The sequence below is a fragment of the Anomalospiza imberbis genome, chromosome 4 (assembly GCF_031753505.1).
Source record: "Anomalospiza imberbis isolate Cuckoo-Finch-1a 21T00152 chromosome 4, ASM3175350v1, whole genome shotgun sequence".
In the NCBI taxonomy this organism is placed as follows: Eukaryota; Metazoa; Chordata; class Aves; order Passeriformes; family Viduidae; genus Anomalospiza; species Anomalospiza imberbis.
Genome location: NC_089684.1, coordinates 71,051,878 through 71,072,299, shown reverse-complemented (window position 1 = coordinate 71,072,299; position 20,422 = coordinate 71,051,878). Strand labels below are relative to the sequence as shown.

Sequence of the window (20,422 nt, the reverse complement as noted above, 5' to 3'; positions counted from 1 at the left end):
TCCCGGCAGCCCCCGCCTCGGAACTACAGCTCCCGGCGTGCTCCGCGGTGGAGGACAAATTCGGGCTGACCCCGCCTCAGGACTACAACTCCCGTAGTGCCCCACGGCTCAGCCCCGCCCCGGCGGGCGCGGTTTCCGCTCGGCAGCATGGCGGCAGCGGCGCGGAGGGTGCGGATCCGGTGCATCCCGGTGCCGCCGGGTGTACAGCGCTGGTGCCGAGCGCTGACGGGGACCGCTGAGCCGCCGCCGCCCCCTCCCCCTCCCCCTCCTTCCCGTCCTCCGCCGCCGTCCGCCTGGGGCCGGTCTCTGGCGGCGGCGGTGGGCGCCGGGGCGGCAGCGCTGGTGCTGCTGTGGGCCCGGGAGCGCCGCCGGCCCCCGCTGAGCGCCGCCGTGCCCGCCCCGCCGCCCGCCCCGCCGCCTACCTCGCCCCGCGCCGCCTTCAACTTCATCGCGGACGTGGTGGAGAAAACGGCGCCCGCGCTGGTCTACGTGGAGATCGTGGGCAGGTACCGGCACCGGGAGGTCCCCGGGAGGGATTTCCCTCCTCCCTGCGCAGTGCGGCCCCGGCCCCTTCGGCACCTCGGCCGGCCTGTCCTGAACCGTCCCGGAGGGCTCCCACGAGTGCCTCGGCAGGGACCGACGCGCGGCTGCCGCACGCCGCTGCCACTTCCCTGTCCTGCGGGGCCGTCTGGCGGAGCCGCCGCCCGGGCTGCCCCGTTAGGCTGCCTGGGGGCAGCACTTGGTATTTATTTCCCTTTGTGCTCTCTAATGCTCTCACCATCCAATGCCTCCGGCCTCGGAGCGCCTCTGCAGCAGCTCTGCCCTCAGCAGCTGCGTGACTGCTGCTTCCAGCTTGGTGTCACCTGTGTGCAGTGTCACCCTCGCTGCCGCACAGTGTGAGGAGGCATCAGCTGGTGCTGCTCCTTCTCTGGGTTCCTGACCCGCACTGGCCATAATTCACCACCAGCTGGGCTTTGGCCTTGCTGGTCCCTCCTGTTTTCCCTTCACTTCACCTGACTACCAGCAGAGGATGGGGTGATTGACCAGGACCCAGAGCTGTGAGTCCGCTCCCGCTATCAGGAAACGTTCCTGTTGCCTCTCAGGTGTTTGTTACCTGCTCCAAGGCTGGGCTCCGTGTCTTCTGTCCCTGCACAGGTCACAGCCCCTCCTGCTCCCTTGTGCTTCTGTTCCTGGTAGGATTGTACCTTTGTGGCTGTGCACGAGCTCTGGATTCCTGCTGCATTCGTGCAGATTCCCCTATGTCTGTTGGGACAGGGAAGGATTCCCCCATCGTGCCGCTGCCCATGCACCCTCGCTGCTCCCTGCTGCCTCCCAACCCTGTCCTTGCCACTCTTGAGCCGTGCCCTCCTTGCAGGCACCCCTTCCTGGGCCGGGAGGTGCCCATCTCCAACGGTTCGGGCTTCGTGGTGTCCCCGGACGGGCTGATCGTCACCAACGCGCACGTGGTGGCCAACCGGCGGCGCGTGCGGGTGAAGCTGGCGAGCGGCGAGATGTACGACGCCGTGGTGCAGGACGTGGACCAGGTGGCCGACATCGCCACCATCAAGATCAAGCCCAAGGTGCGTGCTCGTCACGGCCGTGGGGACACCGGGAAGCGGGGACGCTCCGCCTGTCCCGCTTTGTCCCGCTGACCGTCTGACTGCCCACAGCACCCGCTGCCCACGCTGCCGCTGGGCCGCTCGGCCGAGGTGAGGCAGGGCGAGTTCGTGGTGGCCATGGGCAGCCCCTTCGCCCTGCAGAACACCATCACCTCGGGCATCGTCAGCTCGGCGCAGCGCGGCAGCCGCGAGCTGGGCCTGGCCGCCACCGACATGGAGTACATCCAGACCGACGCTGCCATCGACGTAAGGGACACAGGAGGGTGGAGGGGCTCACACGGAGCAAGGGGGTTCTGGCCGGTCGCCCTGGGATCGGCCTCAGGATGGGGCTTTCGTGGTCTGCTCACACTCTCTCTCCTCTGCTGCAGTTTGGGAACTCTGGGGGCCCCCTTGTCAACCTGGTGAGTCCTGCTGCTTGTCCCCTTGCTGGCTGGGGCAGGGATGTGCTGTGTGCCCCTTGCTCGGTGCCCCTCTGTGGGAGTGCTTGTGGGTGCTGGGAGGCTTCCTGGAGGGAGGAGGGAGAGGGAGGGCTAAGTTTGGCATGGGAGCCCTGTGCAGTATCTGAGGCATCTGGAGCTGATGGGGCTTTGGTGGAGACGAGGTCTGGCTGGTGCTGGAAGGGCAGAGCCAGGGACTGCATGGACTCATCCCGTAGACTCAGCCCCTGGCTCCTGCCCAGCCTCGCCAGGGTGAGGCAGGACACAGGGCCAGCAGCCTGGGAGGGGTGGGCAGAGAGGCAGGACCCCAGGCTGGTGCAGAGACCCCTGCTCTCCACAGTGATCCAGGCTGGGTCACTGCTGGGATCACTGGATCACTGCACTGGGATCCCAATGCCCTTTCCCTGCAGGATGGCGAGGTGATTGGCGTGAACACCATGAAGGTGACATCGGGCATCTCCTTTGCCATCCCCTCCGACCGGCTGCGGAAGTTCCTGCAGAAGGAGGAGCACCGCAAGAGTGAGTGGGGACCTCCCTGCTCAGGGTCTGGGGGAGGAGGAGGAGAGAAGGAAACTTTGGCACAGCTGGGCTCTGGACCCTTCTTCCCGAGAAAGGCAAGGAGAGCAGGAGAACTCTTTGGGGTCTCATCTGGTGCCACAGGAAAGCTGTGCAACTGCTGCTTTGCCCTGCCTGGTTCTCCTGTGACACTGGGGAGGGACATTCTCTGTCAAAATTTTGACAAACCAGGGAAGCCAAGTCATGGTGCAAAATGCAACACCTGGAATGCTCCCGCTGGTGCTGGCAACTGGACTGAGCCGTTGTAGGGATTTGGAATAGCTCTGGATGCTGCCTGCCCTGAGGGCTGTGAGGGCTCAGCCCAGCACTGTTCTAAGCAGGTCTTTGTTTTCCAGCCATGACATTCCATGTCCTTTCCTTCCACAGGCTCTTGGTTTGGCAATGCAGAGTCGAAGCGCCGGTACATCGGGGTGATGATGCTGACCCTCACTCCCAGGTACCTGTCCTGAGCTCAGGGGCCAACAGACTGGTCCTGTTGGGGCAGGGATGTGATGGGGTCTTCCCAACTAACTGAGGATTCCTGGTTTTGGGAGGATTAAGCTTTCACTCTCAAATCTCTCTGTGCTTGTGTTGTGGTTAGAATGCCGGCTGGCTCACGGGTAAATTGGAAAACCTGCAAGTTTCTTCACGGGTAGCAGACTCTGTGAGCAGATAAAAAGTGCTCTCCCTCTCCACAGGAGGGTGGAGCCAGGTGGGAATCAGGCTCTGCTGCCAGGGAACAAGGGACAGGACTAGAGGAAACTGCCTCAGGTTGTGCCAGGGGAGGTTGAGGTTGGATATTGGGAAAATTCCTTCTTGGAAAGGGCTGTCCAGCCCTGGCACAATGCCTCCATCCCTGGGGGCATTTAACAGCTTTGTGGATGTGCCGTTTGGGGACATGGTCAGTGGTGGCCTTGGCAGAGCTGGGGGAGTGGTTGGACTTGATCTTAAAAGTCTTTTCCAACCTAAACAATTCCGTGAAGTGCCCACGTGAGCAAGCAGGACCTGTGCTCTCACCTCTGGGAGAAGGTCAACACCTGCTCTGGTTCTTTGGCTCCTGCAGCCACATTTAAGAGACCTTCAGCTGCCTCGTGGGGCTGGTGTTGTGCCATTCCGGGCAAACCCCTTTTGGGGCTGTGCTCTGCCCTCCTAAAGGTCTGGTGAGTTCCCCGATGCCCAGCAGATGGTGCTGGTACCCGGCAGAACACGAGGGATGTGGGAGGCCAGCCCAGCCTCCTCCCGCTTCCCTGGCCACGCTTGCAGGGACCGCGTCTGTCAGGAAGCAGCGTGAAATTCCTCGGACACTGCGCCGGGGACGTGGGTCCAGCTTCCGCACAGCCCCCGAGCCGGTCCAGGGAAAGCACCTGACTGCCAGGCTTGTTTGTGCCCAGCAGGAAGGGCTCCCAACAAGGGATTGCTCGCCCTGGAATCGGGTGACTGCCCTGAACAGCCTGAACCTTTCCATCTGGAAACCCTTCCCTGGCACAGGAAGGAGAAGCTCCGTGTTGGGCAAAGGCTCAGGCTCAGACCCTGTTGTTCTGTGTGTGGTGCCCGGGCCAGATAAGAGGCAACGGGCACAGAGATGTGGGGGAGTCCACAAGAATTCCCTTTTTTTACTGTGAGGAGGGTGCTCAGAGCCGGGCACGCATTGCCTGGAGGGTCCTTGGAGATCCTCAAAGCCCAGCTGGACGCAGTCCAGAGCAGCCTGCCCTGACTGAGCCTGCTGGGGTCGGGGGGGATGAACTTGGGAGGACTCTTCCCACCTTTGCTGTGTGAAATTGGGAAGGGATGGCAGCTTGCACTGGGCTGTGGGACAGCACGGTTGAGTTCAGTACGGACCACAGCCACGTGGGGAGCCCTGACTGGCTGAGCAGGGACTGAGTGTGTGGGTCTGCAGGGATTGGAGCTGATGCAGTGTTTGAGGGAAGAATGCTGTCACTCTGGAGAGATCCAGCTGGAGTGTTGCATCCACTTCTGGATTTCATTCAAGACGGGTGAGGAGCAGTTGGGGAGAGTCCAAAGAGGAGCTGTGAGAGATGTGGAGTTTAAATTTGGTTTAGAAATCCTAAAATCTGTGGGAAAGTGTGAGAAACTGTGATTGTTTAGTCTCTAGACTCAGGAGGAGAGCTCTGCTGACACGTCTGGCAGGAAGAGGGGCACAGCTTGTGTTGTGTATCTTGCCCAGCTAGGGCACAGAAGTGAAACCGCAGCAGAGGAGGGGCGGGTCTGACCCCGAGAAGGGTGATGTGACATGGGGATGTGCATCACCACAGCTCTGATCCAGCTGGCAGCTCCGGGGGTTTCCAGCTCTCCCTGGTGCCACTGGGATTCTCATCCTCTTGTTTTGACAGGAGGATGACGGTGTGTGGGGCTGGCAGCTGTGGCTCGTGCTCAGCAGGGTGCAGGGACACAGGAGGGGAGGTTCTGTGCCTGGTCTCTCAGCCTGTGCAGCTGCAGGGAGTGGGGTGGGAGCCCTCCTCTGCCTCCAGCTCCATCCCTGATGCTGATGTTCACTCTGCAGCATCCTGGCAGAGCTGAAGCTGCGTGACCCCACCTTTCCTGACATCTCCTACGGTGTGCTGATCCACAAGGTGATCATCGGCTCCCCAGCACACCAGTAAGTGCTGCTCTGTGCCTTAGGGCTGGGTGAGGGAGCAGCTGTGGGATGTGTTCTGCTCCAGAGCCAGCAGGGCTTGGGCTCTACAGCAGAAACCACCTGGGGACCTTTTCCCAGGCTGGGTGTCTTGCTGGCCAAGTGCAGCTGTAGAACCTCTGGTGCCACAGCTCCTGCTGCACTTGGAGGACGATGACGCCGAGTGTCTGCCTCACCCTCTGTGTGCTTCATCCGTGTTCTCCCCGCAGGGCAGGGCTGAAGGCCGGGGACGTGGTGCTGGAGATCAACGGGACGGTGTCGCGGCGCGCCGAGGACGTGTACGAGGCGGTGCGGACGCAGCAGAGCCTGGCCCTGCTGGTGCGGCGCGGCTACGACACCCTGCTGGTGAGCGTCGTCCCCGAGGTCACCGAGTAGCAGAGACCACCCGGCCGGAGCCGAGGGCAGGACTGAGATGTGTCTGTGCTGGCCAGGCAGAGACGGAGAGAGGGCTGGAAGGGGGCCAGGAGAGGGGCCTGTGCTTGGGTGACTTGCGGTGCAGCCGTTCCCCTCTGTACTCAAATAAAGCACTTTTCTAGCGGCCCCCACGGCCATGTCACCTCCTTCCCATGGCAGCAGCAGTTGCCTGGTGGAGGCTGGGCTGTGTGGGACCTTGCTCCTCCTGTCAGTCCCCACATGAGACCCTCTGGCTGGGGAGGAGCTTGCTGTGCCTCTAGGCACCTTATCAGTGTTCACGGTGTTCTGCCACCTGCTTGGAACCCGCCTGGGCTGGGATCCGACTCCTCTGTGTACCTGGCAGGCAGCTGTTGAGCCATGGATTGTGTGGCCCCTCTGTGGGTGAGAGCAGCCCTGGAGCGGGTCTGGGACCGGCATTGCCTCCGTGGAGCGCAGCAGTGCTGGTGTGCCACGGCTCCCTTCTGCTGGGAGCTCTGCGACTGCTCCAAGCCCTGTGTCCACATCCCCTCCCGTGCAGCAGCTTTCCAGGCCGTGGTAATTCGGTGTCAGTGCTGGACTCGTGATGGCTGGGGCGGCATCTCCTGGCCCTGATGTCCAGGAGGGCTGAGGATGGGAGCCGGGGCTCTGCCTGTCCCGCCCCCAGCTCGCTGTCAGTGCTGGAGCTCTGCTCCCACACACACCCGGCCCCTGGGGACAGCTGGCGGCCGAGGGCCTTCGGGGAAAGAGCGGCTCCGGCTGTTCCTCGCCTTCCTGGAAGAGCCGCCGCTGGAGCGGGAGCAGCGGCGAGGGCAGCCCGGAGCGGCTGTCGGAATGCGGCTGTCGGGCCGGGCCCTGTCCGTGACGGCGCTCCCGAGCCCCGGCCTGCTGCTCTTGGGACATGAAAGAAGCACAGTTCCTCAGGGCTGCTGTGGCAAGGGGCGGCTCTGCTGCTGCTCCCCCCGCGCTCGCCCTGCCCTGAGAACAGGCCTCCTTTCAGCAGCCCCGGCCTCGCCGGAGGAATTCGCTGCCCCGGCCAGCGCCGCCAGCCCGGGGGAAATCGCGGCGTGTCTGGCATAGCTGCCCCGGCGGCGCTGACCGCAGCGCGTTCCGGGGCTGAGCCAAGGCCTACCCCCTCCTCCTCCCGGGCAATGGGGAAGGGGCTGCTGGGGGCAGAGCAGCCAGCTGAGCGGTGGGAGCTGGGCTGGGCCTCCCTCGTGTCACATCCGAGGGTTCCTGCCCAGCGTCTCGGCCACAGGCCGGGCTGTGCTCCCACACGAGTGGAGGCAGCCCCCATCTGCTGTGACACCTCGGTTCTTGTGGGTCACAGTCCCGTGGACCCCGGCCCTCAAGGGTCACAGCTGCAGGACGGGATTTCTGCTCGATGACGTTTGCCCTGCATCTGGTGAGGGGGAACCAGCTCTCCCCCACATCCCTGCCCCTCAGTTCCCCCGCTCAGGCTGCTGTGGGGCTGCTGCTGGTCCCTTCCTCTCGCCCACCTGGGCTCCTCCCAGAGGACCAGCCCTGGCTGAGGAGGCTGCTGGGGGCTGGTGTGGGACCAGGGCTGTGTGGATGAGGCATGGCAGGGGCCAGGGGATGCTCCCACACTGTGCCACTGTGGTGACTAGCCCTGCAGAATGAACCGTGCCACCTGCTCCTGCCAGGCTCCTCATCCCAGCCCAAAGACGTGCCAGCAACCATTGGGAAACAGAACTTACAACTTTATAGAGGAAATAAAATTACAACTGAGTGACGGGGTAGGAGCCGCCCCTGGGCAGCGCTGTGGGCAGAGACACCTGCACCATCCCTGGGGGACCAGGGGCTCCTGGGGCCCTGTGTGGGTGGTGGGCCCTGGGGCCAGCTGAGGGGGTGGGCTGTGGGGTGAGAGGAACCAGGGCTGAAACGGGGAGTGGGAGTTTTGGGGTGCAGCTGGCATGGGAGGGATGGAGCGGTGCGGGGTGCAGGACCTCCCGGACCGTACCCGTGTGCCACAGCCCGGGGGATGTGGGCACGGTCTTCTGGCCAGTGGTTGGGGTGGCAGCCCCAGGCTGGGAGGTGCAGGTGTGGGTGCCTCCACAGCACCAGCCCCCCCCGAGGTGGGGAAGGGCAGCCGGTGGCGAGTCCTGGGCAGTCCCCGGCAGGACACAGTGGCAGCAGCACTGGGCATCAGGCCTCCCTGCCAGTCTCCCAGCGGCTTCCTCCCACCCTATGGGGTGAGGGAGGGAGATGCCTGTCTCCCCAGGGCCGGAGCCCTATGAAATCTGGTTGTTGAGCTGACCTGGGTACTGCTCAAACCGCTTGTTGGCCTCCTCACTGAGCGCATCTCCTGCGGGCAGAGGGCAGGGGCTGTCAGCTCTGGTGCAGCGCGTCCCCTGCCCTGCCAGCCCCTTCCACCGCAGGTGCCCCCAGCACCACCATCCCAGCCCATCCTCATCCTCATGGCTTCCTGCAGCCCTGCCCCTGCCCTCCACCCTCACCCCTGTGCCCTGGGCTGTTACCGATGTGGCAGCTGTGCACCCAGATGCGGTGCCCGTCGTACTTGCAGTTGCATTTCATGGCATTGTTGGTGAAGTCACTTTCTGCCACCTCGAAGTTGGGGTTGATCACGACCTGTGGGGCACGGACAGTGAGATCCCTGCCCCAGCCCCAGAGGATGTGTCACCCCAGCTGTGGTGGGTGTGCTGGAGAGCGCCAAGGAGCCAGGGGCTGCTGATGTGCTGGGGTGGTCCTGTCCCTGTGCACCATGTGCCCATGAGCAGTGCTGCTCAGAGCTGGAAAACCCATGTGGCGGCATGTCTGAGCAGCCCTGCACGTCTGTGGGCACAAGGACAGGCACTGTCCCATGCCAGCACACCCACCAGCCCCACTGAGCTCCAGTGGGAGAGAGGGATGGGTGGCTGAAGTGTGTGGAGGGCTGAGGTGCAGGGACAGAGGCTGGGAGGGTGGCAGGACGGGCTGGAGAGGGTCAGGTGCAGCACCTGCAGGATGTAGTTGCCTGGCTTGACGTCAGTGATGTCGATCCACTGGCAGTCAATGTCGTGCCGGTACAGGTCCCAGCAGCCCACGGTGATGCCCTGCTCCCCAAAGTTGGCACACTCGTACCTCTTGGCCACGTCTGCAGGCAGGAGGAGACACAGCTGGTCCCTGCTGAGACCCCCAGCCTGGCCCCACAATGGGGACACAGGCAGGGACGGTGCTGCAGGGCCCCAATGTCACCCACCTTCCTCGCACTCGGTGTCCTCCAGGCAGAAGCTGGCCTTGTGTCCCTCGGCCACCTTGGTGCCGTTGGGGGTCAGGATGTCGTAGTGGGTGAAGATGTCCATGCTGTGGTAGTGCCTGTGGGAAGGAGCCAGCACCTGCTGCAGACTGCCCTGCCCTGCATCAGCCCCCCTGCCACCTCGCCGCCAGGAATGTCCCCACAGCCCCTGCTCTGAGGTGGCAGCACTGTGAGGTTGGGCAGAGCTGTGTCCTGTTCTGTAAGGGGACACAGCTGTCCCCAGCCAGCTGGCCCACTCAAGCAGTGGGCTCAGCTGCAGGGCACAGCCTGCAGCCCCATCCCTGCCTCCTGGAGTCCCCAGCCCCAACTGCTCATCCAGGATCAGCCCTAAGCCAAACCATGCAAAACTGAACCCTGGGCAGCAGACTGGGGCTATCCAGTGTCACCCTCACCCGGTGTCACCATCATCCAGCATCACCCTCTCTCAGTGTCATACTTGCACAGTGTCACCCTCCTTCAGCGTCACCTCTGCCCAGCACCCTCCTCACCCAACCCATTGCAGCACCACCACCCTCTCCCCTCCGTGACCCCCAGCCCTGTCTGTCCCCTGCCCACACGGCCCTGCCGGCCGTGCCCCACACGCACCGGTGGCACTCGTGCCAGACCCAGGAGTGGCGGCCGGCCTTGGGGCGGAAGTCGGCGCGGCCGCGGTTGTGGATCTGGGAGGAGAAGCGGAGCAGGCGGCGGTGTCCGTAGGGCCAGTTGGCCAGGCGGGCCGAGCTGGCCAGGCAGTTTTCCTCGGCGGCGCAGTACAGCATGTGCAGCGGCCGGTCCTCGATGTACGCCGTCTCCTGCACCAGCGGTGCGTGCAGCAGCAGGTCGGAGGCGGCTGGGGACAGGCGGCTGCTCAGGGACAGGCCCTGCTCTCGGCAGGGATGGGGCGAGTGGAGGGGACGGGGCAGTGCCCAGTGCTGGCAGGGCTGAGCCAGCCAGGGGGGACATGTGCCCTCCGCATTGGCTGGGAATTGGCTGACCACTGACCTCCAGCTGCAAACCCCACTGACCACAGCTCCTGGCCCCACAACACTGTTGTCTACAGAGCCCACTGCCCACAGACCCCACTGCCCGCAGACCCCACTGCCTGCAGACCCCACTGCCCACACACCCCACTGCCACCCACCCCACTGCCCGCAGACCCCAGTGCTCAGAGTCCATGCCCACAGACCCCACTGCCCGCAGACCCCACTGCCCGCAGACCCCACTGCCTGCAGACCCCACTGCCCACACACCCCACTGCCCACAGACCCCACTGCCCACAGACCCCACTGCCCGCAGACCCCAGTGCTCAGAGTCCATGCTCACAGAGCCCACTGCCTGCAGACCCCACTGCCCGCAGACCCCAGTGCTCAGAGTCCATGCCTGCAGACCCCACTGCCCACAGGTCCCACTGCCCACAGCCCCCCTCTCTGCAGAACCCCCACCCACAGGCCCAGTGTCCCAGACCCAGCAATGGGGTTCCCTGCAGCCCCCATTGCCCGCAGCCCCCGTGGCCGCTCACTCTCGGAGCAGATGACGCCCGCAGCGAAGCGCGTGCCCGTGTTCCTGCAGCTCAGGCTGGCGCCGTGGTGCTGGCAGTGGCTCAGGGACATCTCGTGGCCGGCGCACTTCACCCCGCTCATGACCATCTCTGTCACGTTGCTGGCGTCCCAGTACCACGTCTCCTGGCGAGGGGATGAGGCAGGGTGGGTGGCAGGGCTGGCGGCTGGATTGCCCGGGACCACTTATAGCCAGGCTGCAGCAAAGCCCCCCACCACAGCTGCCCAGGCCTCTAGCTGCCCACAGGGATCCACGTCCCTCTGTCCCCATGCAGCCCCACGGTCATTTGGGAAGTGCTGGCCAGTGCCTGCGCTTGCCAGGGCATCACTGGGGCCCTCCTCGCTGGCACCTACCGTCACAGCATGCAGGGAGTAGCCCAGGCCGAGCTGACGACAGGCCACCATGGCCTCCTTGGTGGTCCAGCCATCGCTGCAGACCGTGCCCCACTTACTGCCTCGCTTCACCTCCACGCGGCCCTCAAACTCCGTCCTCCCGCCGGCCAGGCGGATCTGTGGGGAAGCCCTGGGGCCGTGAGCAGGCACCCCACGCTGTCCCACCGCCATCCCCATCCATCCCTGTCCCCAGCCCTGTGAGCGGTGGTGGTGGCTGCTGCTGCCCTGGCCAAGCTGGTGCTGGCACCTACTTGTAAGCCGTGGTTAGCGAATCCCAGACCCAGCTGGCGACAGGCCACCATCGCCTCGAGCGTACCCCAGCCTTCGCCGCAGACCAGACCCCAGCGGGGCTGGTCCCCGTCGCCAGCCCCCACTGCCACCTCGACCCGCCCCTCGAAGCGGCTCCGGCCCCCGCTCAGCCGAATCTGCAGAGAAAGGCAGTGGCAGCGTCATCACCGGCACAGGTGATGCTCCCCCGGGACCGCAGGACTGTCCCCAGCCCCCGTCCCATCACAGGGGGATGGGGAAGGCAGGAACTGAGCAGAGCCAAGCACAGCGTTAGTTGGCAGGGAACTTGCCAAAACTGGTGGATTTGGGCACAAACAAATTGCTTGTGAGCTTGGGAATTGTGTCACCAGCTCAGGGAAAACAGTTCATTTTGAAATGGCGTCATTTCAGAAATGACAGGTGTGAGAGAGTTAAAGATCCTTAAAAAAGCTCAAAGTGGATGAAACGACGGGCCAGGGCAAACAGGAACAAGCGGCTCCATTTGCTTGTTTCATCACAGGTCAAAAAAAAAAAATCTCTCTTGGTCGGCCCACAGTGATTTTTTTCCTGTGTTTCTGCTGGGGAGTGGGCACAGGCTGGCAGCAGGAAAAGCAGCAGGGAGCAGCTGCCCCACACCTCCCCTCACTGAGCCCCCAGAGCCCCCACTGCCTCCCCTCCACCCCCTTCCTCACAGGGGTTCCCACCCACAAAATTCCTGAGCTCCCAGGACAGAGGGAAACGTGTGGGGGTGCAGAGGAGGAGAGATGAGGGCCCATGGATGCTGTGGGCCTTTCCCAGCACCCCACTCTGAGGCCCCGCTGCTGGGAGCCCCATGGAGCCAGCAGCCCCCCGTGGTGCGCACCAGGTTCTCGTAGCCCATGTAGGGGATGTTGCAGCGAACAGCCGCGTCCTCCGTGTGCTTGCAGTCCTCCTGTGTGATGTTCCTGAAGGGGCAGTTCCAGAGGGACTTCTCGGTGCCCCGGCACTGCACCTCGTTCAGGTGGATGGGGCCCGTCCCTGCCAGAGGGCGGCAGAAATCAGGGCTCTGTGACACAGGGATGCTCAGGGCCACCCCGTCCCCACGGCTGCCCTCTCTTTTTGGCAGGTCTGAGGGAGTTGGACACTCCAGCCTCCACAGCTGCTGCCCGGGGCAGTGTGGTTGAGTGGCCGTGCTCCCATTGGGATGCTCCATATGCATCCCAGTGCTCACAGGACACCCCAGCCAAGCAAAGCCTGGATAAGTGCCTCATCCACAGCTCCAAGAGGGGATGGCAGGCCCCTCTGCCCCGGCAGCCTCACCTTGCCCCATGCGTGCCCCGGTGAGGGCCTCCTTGGCGCTGCCGAAGCCCAGCTCGCGGCACACGACGCTGGCCGACTGCAGGTTCCAGCGGTCGTCACAGATCGTGCCCCACTCGCTGCTCTTGAGCACCTCAACACGGCCCTCGCCAACCTTCGCGCCGCCCTTCAGCCGGATCCGGGGCTGCGGGAGCAGGGACACGTGTGGGACAGTGAGGAATGGCACAACGCAGCGCTGGCCACGACTCCTGGGATGTGCAGGGACAGGACACCGTCCCCACCTCCTGCTCCGGAGCCGGTCACCCAGCAACCCACACACCTGCAGAGCCCAGGGGACAGAGCCTGGCCGTGGGGCACTGTTCGGCTGTGGGCCACCACGGGACTCATCCCCGTCCCTGCGGGGCTCACCTGGCCCTGCTGCTGCTGCTGCTGGCGCTGTTTCTTCTTGTGGGCATTGCCAGTGGCGAAGAGGGGCCCGGGCACGCAGCTGACCACGGCGGGCATGCCGGAGCCGCAGGCTGCTGAGGAATTGCCCCGGTAGAACTCGAAGGAGCACAGGGACAGGTGCACCTCTGTCCCCGTGCAGGACACCGAGTGCAGGCGGTAGTTGAGCTGCTGCCGCTCCGTGAAGAGCCTGTGAGGGGAGAGGAGCTCTGAGCCATGGCCAGCGTGGCCAGTTGCAGTGGAGGTGTCACCAGCCACCCTGCCTGCAGCTGCATGCGCCGGCTGTGCCCCTTGCCCTGTCCCCAGGGTGACACACGGTGCCTGCCAGGCACCCACCCCTTGCCAACTGCCTGTCCCACAGCCCCAGCAGCACAGGGACGCACGTGGGGACACGCACAGCTCCGGTGGGACTGCACGGGGCTCCTGTCTCTGGCTCTCCACTGGAGCCATTTACCTCTTCTTGGGCCCTACGTCCTCCCTGCGCTTTTGTTTAGGCTGAGATTTGGAGGCCAGCCTGGAAAATAGAAAACAATCATCACAAAGCCCGGGATCTCAGGCTGCCCTCTGCCCTCAGCAGTGACACAGGGAGCACAGCCTGCCCTGGCTTCACTGGAGGCTGAACTGGGCACCTTGGCCCCCAGGAAAACTCATGTGCATCCCCTTTGTGTCACACAGGGATGCAACAGCATCATCTGCTGCCAGCAGTGTGACACAGCCACACTGCGCAGCAATGATGCAGTTTCCTGCATGCATCCCACCAGGAAACTGCTGGATGCAGCCACATCCTGCTCTGCCTTGTCACGGAAGATCAAACACCAGCAGCCACCATTTGATCGGTCGGGTGTGGTTGTGTCTGTGTCCTCACCCAGATACCAAGCCACCACTGTGCCGTGTCCCCAAGGTGCAGGACAGCCGGCAAGCAGCACCAAGCAAGCAGCACAGGCAGCCCCAGGGTGCTTGCCCTGGGGCCATGGGGCATGGTGGGACTTGCTGCAGGCTGGCAAGGACCTGCTGCCAGCAAGGGAAACAGCCCTGGCACAGGCTGAGCCATGAGGCTCAAGCACACACAAGGTGTAGGTGCAATCCCAACATCCCCAAATACTTGTGTCCCTCAGGGAGGAAGATGCTGAGTAGAGCCCAGACCCCAGAGACCACAAGGAGTGAAGAGCAGAGTGGCCCAAAGGAGGGCAGGGGACTGACAGCCCCAGGGACCAGGCAGAACCAAGCCTGGCCGCTGTCCCTGCAGGCCAGCACAGGTTGGTGTCAGCCTGCACAGCCCAGTGAGCCCCAGGACACAGCACAGGGCAGGGATTCAGACAGCCAGAGGGCATCAGTGCCCATTCACACTCAGAAAACCACATCTGGATCCTGCACCTGGATCTGGGCTCCCAGGACAAGAAGATGTCATGAATGTGGTGTGAGCCCCAGGGAGAGCAGCAAGACAGCGGCATGGAGGGGATGGGGGGTGTGGGACTGTTCCAGCCAGGGCTGAGGTGGGAGCTGTGAGGATCCTGGCTCTTCCAGCAGGGAGGGAAGAGCACAAGAGGAAAGAGGCATGACTGACAGCAAAAGGTTCAGGCTCAGGGTAGGGAATGTGCCCATGAGGGCTGTTCCATACTGGAGCAGAGACCGCACGGCTGCAGAATTTCCATCCTTGGAAGGTTTCAAAAGCCAGCTGGATGAAGTCCTAGGTTTAACCCACAGCTGGCTCTGCTGCACCCAGGGAGTTGGACTGGGACTCCCAGAGGTCCCTTCCAGCCTGGATTAGCCTGTGCCTTCATATGACTGTGGCTGTGCAGCCCCAAATTGATCAGCGCCTACAAAACAGTGTGGCTGTCAGGAGCCAGTTCCTGCTCGGGGCAGAGGGACAGGACTGCAGCCTCATGGAGAGACAAAACATTTCCACCAGTGCTGCAGGGGAAACACTTGCTCACTGGGAAAGGGGCAGTCAGCACCAAACCAGCCAGGAAACAGCACACTGGAACAACCAGGACCTTCAGGTGGGAGTTGAGGAAACCCATGAGCCTGAATCCCCATCACCAGCTGCAGGAGCTGGCAAGGATGACTGCTGAGGACAGGGAGTGTCACAATGAAGAGCTCACACTGGGTGTAGGGCACATTCAGCACCAGGGAAGGTGGTGGGACTGGGGCAAGGCCCTGTGCTGAGGGCAGAGCATCGTGGCAGCAGGCTCAGGAAAGAGGTGCCATGCCCCAGCCCAGAGAGGATGGGCTCTGGCTCACTGTATCCACCAACAAATCCAGCAGCAGGATTCAGGGATGGAGGGAAAAGGCAGCCAGACCATCCTCTGAGCCTGGCAGAAAGGCAGCAAGGAGTGGGCAGAGGATGCAAGGGACCCAAGCAGATGTGGCACTTGGGGCAGGACCTGCCACACTGTGCCCATCAGCACTGCTGAGCATGGGCTCTGGTGCCCACACCAGCCCATCCTGCAGGGAATGGAGGGGTGCAGAGCCTTTCCAGCATCCCCAGTGCTGCTTTCTGCAGAAAGCAGCCCATTTCCACAGCTCTTCCTCCCCATCCACCAGGAGAGACAGCTCTGCTCCGAGGCCTCCTGCTCCTCTCCCAGGGTGCCAGGACTCCTGCCTGGTGTGCAGGACAGGGCTGCTCTGCCTGGAGCATGGCCAGCCTGGGAGAGAGATCATCTCTTGTGGGGAATGGGGGACCCCAGCACGCACAGGCAGGTGCCCTGGGGTGAGGTTTGTCCTACTGGGCCAGCACAGCCCAAGCCTTCAGTCTGCTCCGTCCGGATCCGTTTGTGCCCGGATCCATTCTGACGGCAGAGACTGGTGGGGCCGGACAGCCCAGCTCTGCCACGGCTCAGCAGATGGGGCGCCCTGGCCCCTTACCTGCTGCCCAGCCTCGGGCTGCGGCCCTTCGTCCTGGCTGCTCGCTTCAGCCGCCTGTGGAGCAACACTGGAGCTGCCTGCTCAGGGCACACACAGTGCCAGGCACGGCGTGTCCGTGCCCCTCGCTCTAGCCACGGTGTGGCTGGAGCATCCCCTGATGGCTGCAATCCTCCCCTTGGGATGGGGACAGCACTGCCAGGGAGCAAGAGCGCTCCTCTTAGAGTGGCCTTTGCTGTAGTGTGTGGTAGCCACCCCATGGCCCCCCAGCTTGGTTAGCAAGTGTCCAGATGGCCAGCTGGGGCTTGGACTGGCAAGCAGCAGTGTGGGAGGGATTTTAGAAGCCACAACACCCAACAGCGCAGCCTCTGCTGTCCCCCCAGCACTTCCCCATGCCCCTGGCACCATCCCCAGCCCCGTGCCCCTGGCCCTGCTTGGACACCCCACCCCTGTGGGCTCCCTGCCGGCCTCACTCACTTGTAGAAGTTCCTGTTGACTTTCTTCTCTGCCGGGAAGCCCATCATGCCACAGACGACGCGGCTGTTGTGGCTGTCCCAGCCCTGGTCGCAGATCTGTGCCCAGCTGTCCTTGTAGCGCACCTCCACGATGCCCTCTGTCACCGGCAGCTGCCGCCGCCCCCCGGACACCACCGGCCGCAGCCGGACCTCCTCCACGTGGCTCTGCTCGGTCTGCGGGGATCAAGTCAGCCCCAGCTCACATCCCATCCCATCACCCCTCCTCCTGCCAGCCCACCCCCAGGGAATCGCCAAGGATGAAGGAGAGGAGTCCACAGGCCTAGGTGGGGCACAGGGACAGCCACTCCTGCATTCCTGCTGGCCGCATCTGATGGCCCTGGGCAGCCAAGGATTGAATTTCATCCAGAGAGCTCAGTGCCTCTCGTCCCCTTGGGTCCCCAGGTGCTTTTCCAGGGAACACAACCAGGAAAACCAGTGCTGCTTTCCTGCAGCCCCAGGGAGAGTTCCCAGAGTGCCCCATACCCAGGGTGCTCTGTGGCATCCTGGACATCACCAGCTGCCCTCTCTGGCCAGCAGCTCCCTCACCTCGATGACGTTGGAGTCCTTGAAGCCGGGAATGCGCTCATCCTTGCAGACGACACCCGCGTCCTCCTCGTGGCTGCAGTCGCTGTTCCCCCAGCCCCGGTGTTTGCAGTCCCCGATGCCCTTCTCGTTTCCAGCACAGTTCACATTGTCCAGCCAGATCCTCCCTGCCAGACACAGCCTAGGGGTGAGGGGGGAGCCAAGCATCCCCTAGGAACAGGGAAGGTTCCCACAGAGCGTGGCAGGGAGCAGGCAGGTTACAGCAGGAGCTGTAGCACGAAGGTGAGGCCAGTGAAATGCCAAGAGTAAAGTTCTGGGTGGGGGGGTCTGCAGATGGGGAGTCTCCACCTCCCCAGGGGGCTGCTCTGACACACAGAAAGCTCCCACATGTGCACACACGAGCACACGGTCACTGCCGGGCACTCCGCAAACACAGACCCTGCCCCTTGCAGACCTGTCGGGGCTGTGCCGGGGGGATGCCGTGCCCACCCGCCCTCTCTTACCGACTCCTTTGCCGTACTTGGCGCTGTGGGCCCAGCCGGTGGCAGCCACGAAGCCGAGGTGCCGGCACAGCACGTGCGCGTTGCCCAGCGTGAAGTCGTCGTCGCAGATGGTGCCCCACTCGTCGTTGTAGAAGACCTCGACGCGGCCCTCGTTGTGCTTGCGGGGGTAGCCGGCCAGGCGGAACCTCAGCTGGGGCCCGGGGGGGTGCGTGGGGCCCGGGGACGTGGGCTGGGCACTGCCCACCCACAGCCACGCGCTGCCCAGCAGCAGCAGCAGCAGCTCCGGCCATGCCCACGTGCTGCAGCCTCCCATGGCAGCGTGGCCCTGCAGGGGCACACCGGGTCAGGGTTGTGCTGGAACGCCAGCACCCCCATCCAGCCCCTCTGCCCAGCACCAGCACAGCCACGTGCCTCGTCCTGGCCAGAGTGCCCCCAACACACGGTCCCTGCACTGGCCCTGCACCCCTGGGGCTGTCAGGGACCTGCCCGATGCCCCTGTCCCCCTCTGCCAACAGCCCCTGCTGAGCCCCCACCGCGCCGCCCGGTCACATCTGAAGGGCAGTGAGGGCAGATGGGCACAGGGGTGTGCCCAGGAGAGGTGAATGGAAGGAGGGGGATGAGCTGCCAGAGCTGAGGGAGCTGGAACAGGCTCAGGGCACAGGGAAAGCCCGGCTGGACGGGCCAGGAGCTCCATCCAGCAGGAGCAGGGAATGGCTGCTGGCTGAGGGGATTCCAGCCCACGCTCCTGCCCTCCCTTCCATGACGAGCGAGGCAGCCGGAGCATTCACATTCCTCCGTGCCGCGTTCCTCCATTCCTCTGACAATATTTGTGGCTCCCCGAATACCTGAGGGAGATGTGGTATTCCTGTACCAGTCCCACGGCAAACAATAGTGAAAACCCTTCTCTGTGAGCTGCCCTCCGTTCCCAGTGTGCTCTTCCCATGGATCCTGTAGCTCAGGAGCAGCATTTCTGCACGGGGGGTGTTGACAAGCTCTGACCGATGCTCGCCCACGCCCACCTCGCTGTCCACTGCAGCCTCGTGCCACCAGCCCTGCCAGTTCCTTCCATGGAGGGAAAGCATTCCCCTAAAGCACCCCCAGGGCAGCCCCCCAGCAGGATGTCTCTGTCTCCAAGTGCCCCCTGACACAGATCCTCCCCGCTGCACTCACACAGTGCTTGCCATTAGAAAACATTAAAAAAACACAAATCGATTTAAAATTCCCGTATTTAGCTGCAGCATCACAGAGAAAGGGAAACAAATTCAAACCCCACGCAGAGCTGGGGGCTGGCACAGCTGCTCCACCTCCCCAACAGCCTCTAGGGCAGGGTTTTCACAGAGGAATCAGCCCCATTCCTGCTTGGTTCACTTTTCCAGATGATGAGGACCTGGTCCACACTCCAGCCTCTTGAGAACGCCTCCTGGGCCGAGGCAAGCATGAATCAGGATGGTGCCCAGTGCCAGCCCTTTTTCCACACCCATAACACCAACACAAGCCTCCACAGGGCCCAGCCCTGCTGCCTGCCTGCCCTTTTGGGCACATGTCACATTGGAGGTGCCACCAGGAGCAGTGAGAACCTCGGGATGAGCCTGGTGCCTGCAGAGATGCAGAGAGTGAGGAATAACAAGGACCAGCACTGCTGGTCCAGTTCCACAACAGACACAGTGGTGGGAATGACTGGACGTGGCACTCAGTACTCCGGTCTGGCTGACAAGGTGGGGATTGGTCACAGGTTGGACTCGATGACCCTGGAGGTCTTTTCCAGCCCTGTAATTCTGTGAAGCACATCGCCTCCCTCAGAGCAACCACATCAGTGTGGGCTTGGCTCTCTCCTCTATCACAGCTGGGGGACAGGGGACACAGACAGAGCTGGTGGAGACATGGCCCAGGCAGCTGGGGTTGGTCGGAGCCAGCTCTGGGCTCCTGGCGCCTCAGCTGCCTGCTCTGGCACTGCCAGAGCTCAGCAGGACGCGTGTTTGTGGGCAGACAGCAGGGAAACACTTTGCTGAACCTTTTACCCAGCCAGCAGGAAGGGAGGGAGGGTGCAAAGGGCCACCCCAGCCCTGCCAGTGGCTTAACAAAAGGGATTTCTGGGCTTGGAATGGGAATTCTCCATCCTCATCTCCACACCGCCTGGGAAGCAGAGAAGGGATGAGTGTGCCATCTCACAGCAGTAACAAAACTTCTTATTCCACCTCTGGGTCACCGAAGGGACATTGCCCTGCCCAGAGGAAGGGCTGTAAACCCTCAGAGCTGTCCTGGCACACAAATGTGCCCCGTGCTAACTGCAACACACCTTGGGGTGTGTTTCCTTAGGGAAAGCTGGAGTGCACAAGGATTGGAGCTTCCCCAGCGCTCCTGAGCGAGCAGGATGCTCTGCTGTGGAACTGGGCAGTTCCACAATGGGGTCAGTACAACGCTAAAGGACAGCAGCGCAATTAATGCCAATCTCCACGGTCCGGCAGAAATAGCCCGTGTCAGGAAGTGGGAATGGCCTTTCATGAGATCACAGGTCCTGTTAATTGGAGTAACTGTGTTGATCTGACAGGCTGAGACTGGAAGGCATTCGATTCATCTTGCACCACCTTTTAAGGAATAATTAGCACTCAACAAAATCAGTGCACCTTCTGCTAAGTGGATTAAAACTGGTCACCTGCTGGAACTAAAATGTGGTTACATGGGGAAGCCACCACTCCGTGGGCTTTCTGGTGAGGATCACATGCTTTTCAAAGCCAAACTGTGCCAGGAGAGGAAAAAAGTACCTTCCTGGTACAGACTGCAGAGACAGAAACGGGGGGGAATCAGAGATGAAAATAGGGACAGCCTGGTAAATCGGCATTGTGCAGCCTACATCCTTGGCTACAAGGAAAATTAAAATCTGTGCATTGAGAAACAAAACACAGAGGACCAGAACATGGCACCTGAAAAGCGCTTGGGCTTTGTGCAGCAAATCAGTGATTCCCCTCCAAGCCTCAGCAGCGTGACCTCCAGGGTCTGTAATCCCTGCTCCTGGGTTCTGCTTCAGCTCTGCTCCAGCATCTCTCATCCCCACTGTCCTTCCTCTGCCCTGGCTCCTCAGCTCTGCCACTCACCCCAGAGTTCCCCAGTGATATTCCCAGTGACATTCCCAGCT

The 20,422-nt window shown here is 62.8% G+C and overlaps 2 protein-coding genes across 9 annotated transcripts; one reads left to right on the top strand and one right to left on the bottom strand.

The window, feature by feature from the left end:
- The first annotated feature begins 46 nt into the window (after window positions 1-46).
- On the top strand, window positions 47-5,804 carry HTRA2 (HtrA serine peptidase 2). Its single transcript, XM_068189102.1, has 8 exons — window positions 47-506; window positions 1,376-1,580; window positions 1,671-1,865; window positions 1,988-2,020; window positions 2,467-2,575; window positions 2,999-3,068; window positions 5,133-5,228; window positions 5,474-5,804. The coding sequence occupies exons 1-8, from the start codon at window positions 148-150 to the stop codon at window positions 5,637-5,639; spliced, it is 1,233 nt and encodes a 410-aa protein (XP_068045203.1). The 5' UTR covers window positions 47-147; the 3' UTR covers window positions 5,640-5,804.
- Window positions 5,805-7,359: 1,555 nt separating this feature from the next.
- LOXL3 (lysyl oxidase like 3) lies at window positions 7,360-17,609 on the bottom strand. 8 transcript variants are annotated; one of them, XM_068189085.1, is made up of 16 exons: window positions 17,290-17,609; window positions 16,790-16,953; window positions 16,206-16,417; window positions 15,732-15,785; window positions 13,321-13,380; window positions 12,831-13,056; window positions 12,426-12,606; window positions 11,989-12,143; window positions 11,111-11,284; window positions 10,821-10,976; window positions 10,430-10,592; window positions 9,517-9,760; window positions 8,875-8,990; window positions 8,633-8,769; window positions 8,153-8,264; window positions 7,360-7,980 (listed from the first exon to the last, which is right to left on the bottom strand). In XM_068189085.1, exons 1-16 carry the CDS (start codon window positions 17,600-17,602, stop codon window positions 7,907-7,909), a joined length of 2,541 nt encoding a protein of 846 aa, XP_068045186.1. In that variant the 5' UTR covers window positions 17,603-17,609; the 3' UTR covers window positions 7,360-7,906. The 8 variants fall into 8 exon arrangements, with proteins under 8 accessions (XP_068045186.1, XP_068045190.1, XP_068045191.1 ...); XM_068189089.1 differs by lacking the exon at window positions 10,821-10,976; XM_068189090.1 differs by lacking the exon at window positions 11,111-11,284.
- Window positions 17,610-20,422: the final 2,813 nt, after the last annotated feature.

What these genes read in the sequence shown, in the direction of transcription:
- LOXL3 (XM_068189085.1), bottom strand. Translation starts at nt 17,602, where the DNA reads ATGGGAGGCTGCAGCACGTGGGCATGGCCGGAGCTGCTGCTGCTGCTG. An exon ending in AGCAGCAGCAGCAGGGCCAG is followed by an intron (nt 12,607 to 12,830) that starts GTGAGCCCCGCA and finishes CTGCTCCCGCAG; the next exon opens with CCCCGGATCCGGCTGAAGGG. An exon ending in GTCTGGCACGAGTGCCACCG is followed by an intron (nt 8,991 to 9,516) that starts GTGCGTGTGGGG and finishes TCCTTCCCACAG; the next exon opens with GCACTACCACAGCATGGACA.
- HTRA2 (XM_068189102.1), top strand. Translation starts at nt 148, where the DNA reads ATGGCGGCAGCGGCGCGGAGGGTGCGGATCCGGTGCATCCCGGTGCCG. An exon ending in GAAGGAGGAGCACCGCAAGA is followed by an intron (nt 2,576 to 2,998) that starts GTGAGTGGGGAC and finishes TTCCTTCCACAG; the next exon opens with GCTCTTGGTTTGGCAATGCA. An exon ending in ATGCTGACCCTCACTCCCAG is followed by an intron (nt 3,069 to 5,132) that starts GTACCTGTCCTG and finishes TTCACTCTGCAG; the next exon opens with CATCCTGGCAGAGCTGAAGC.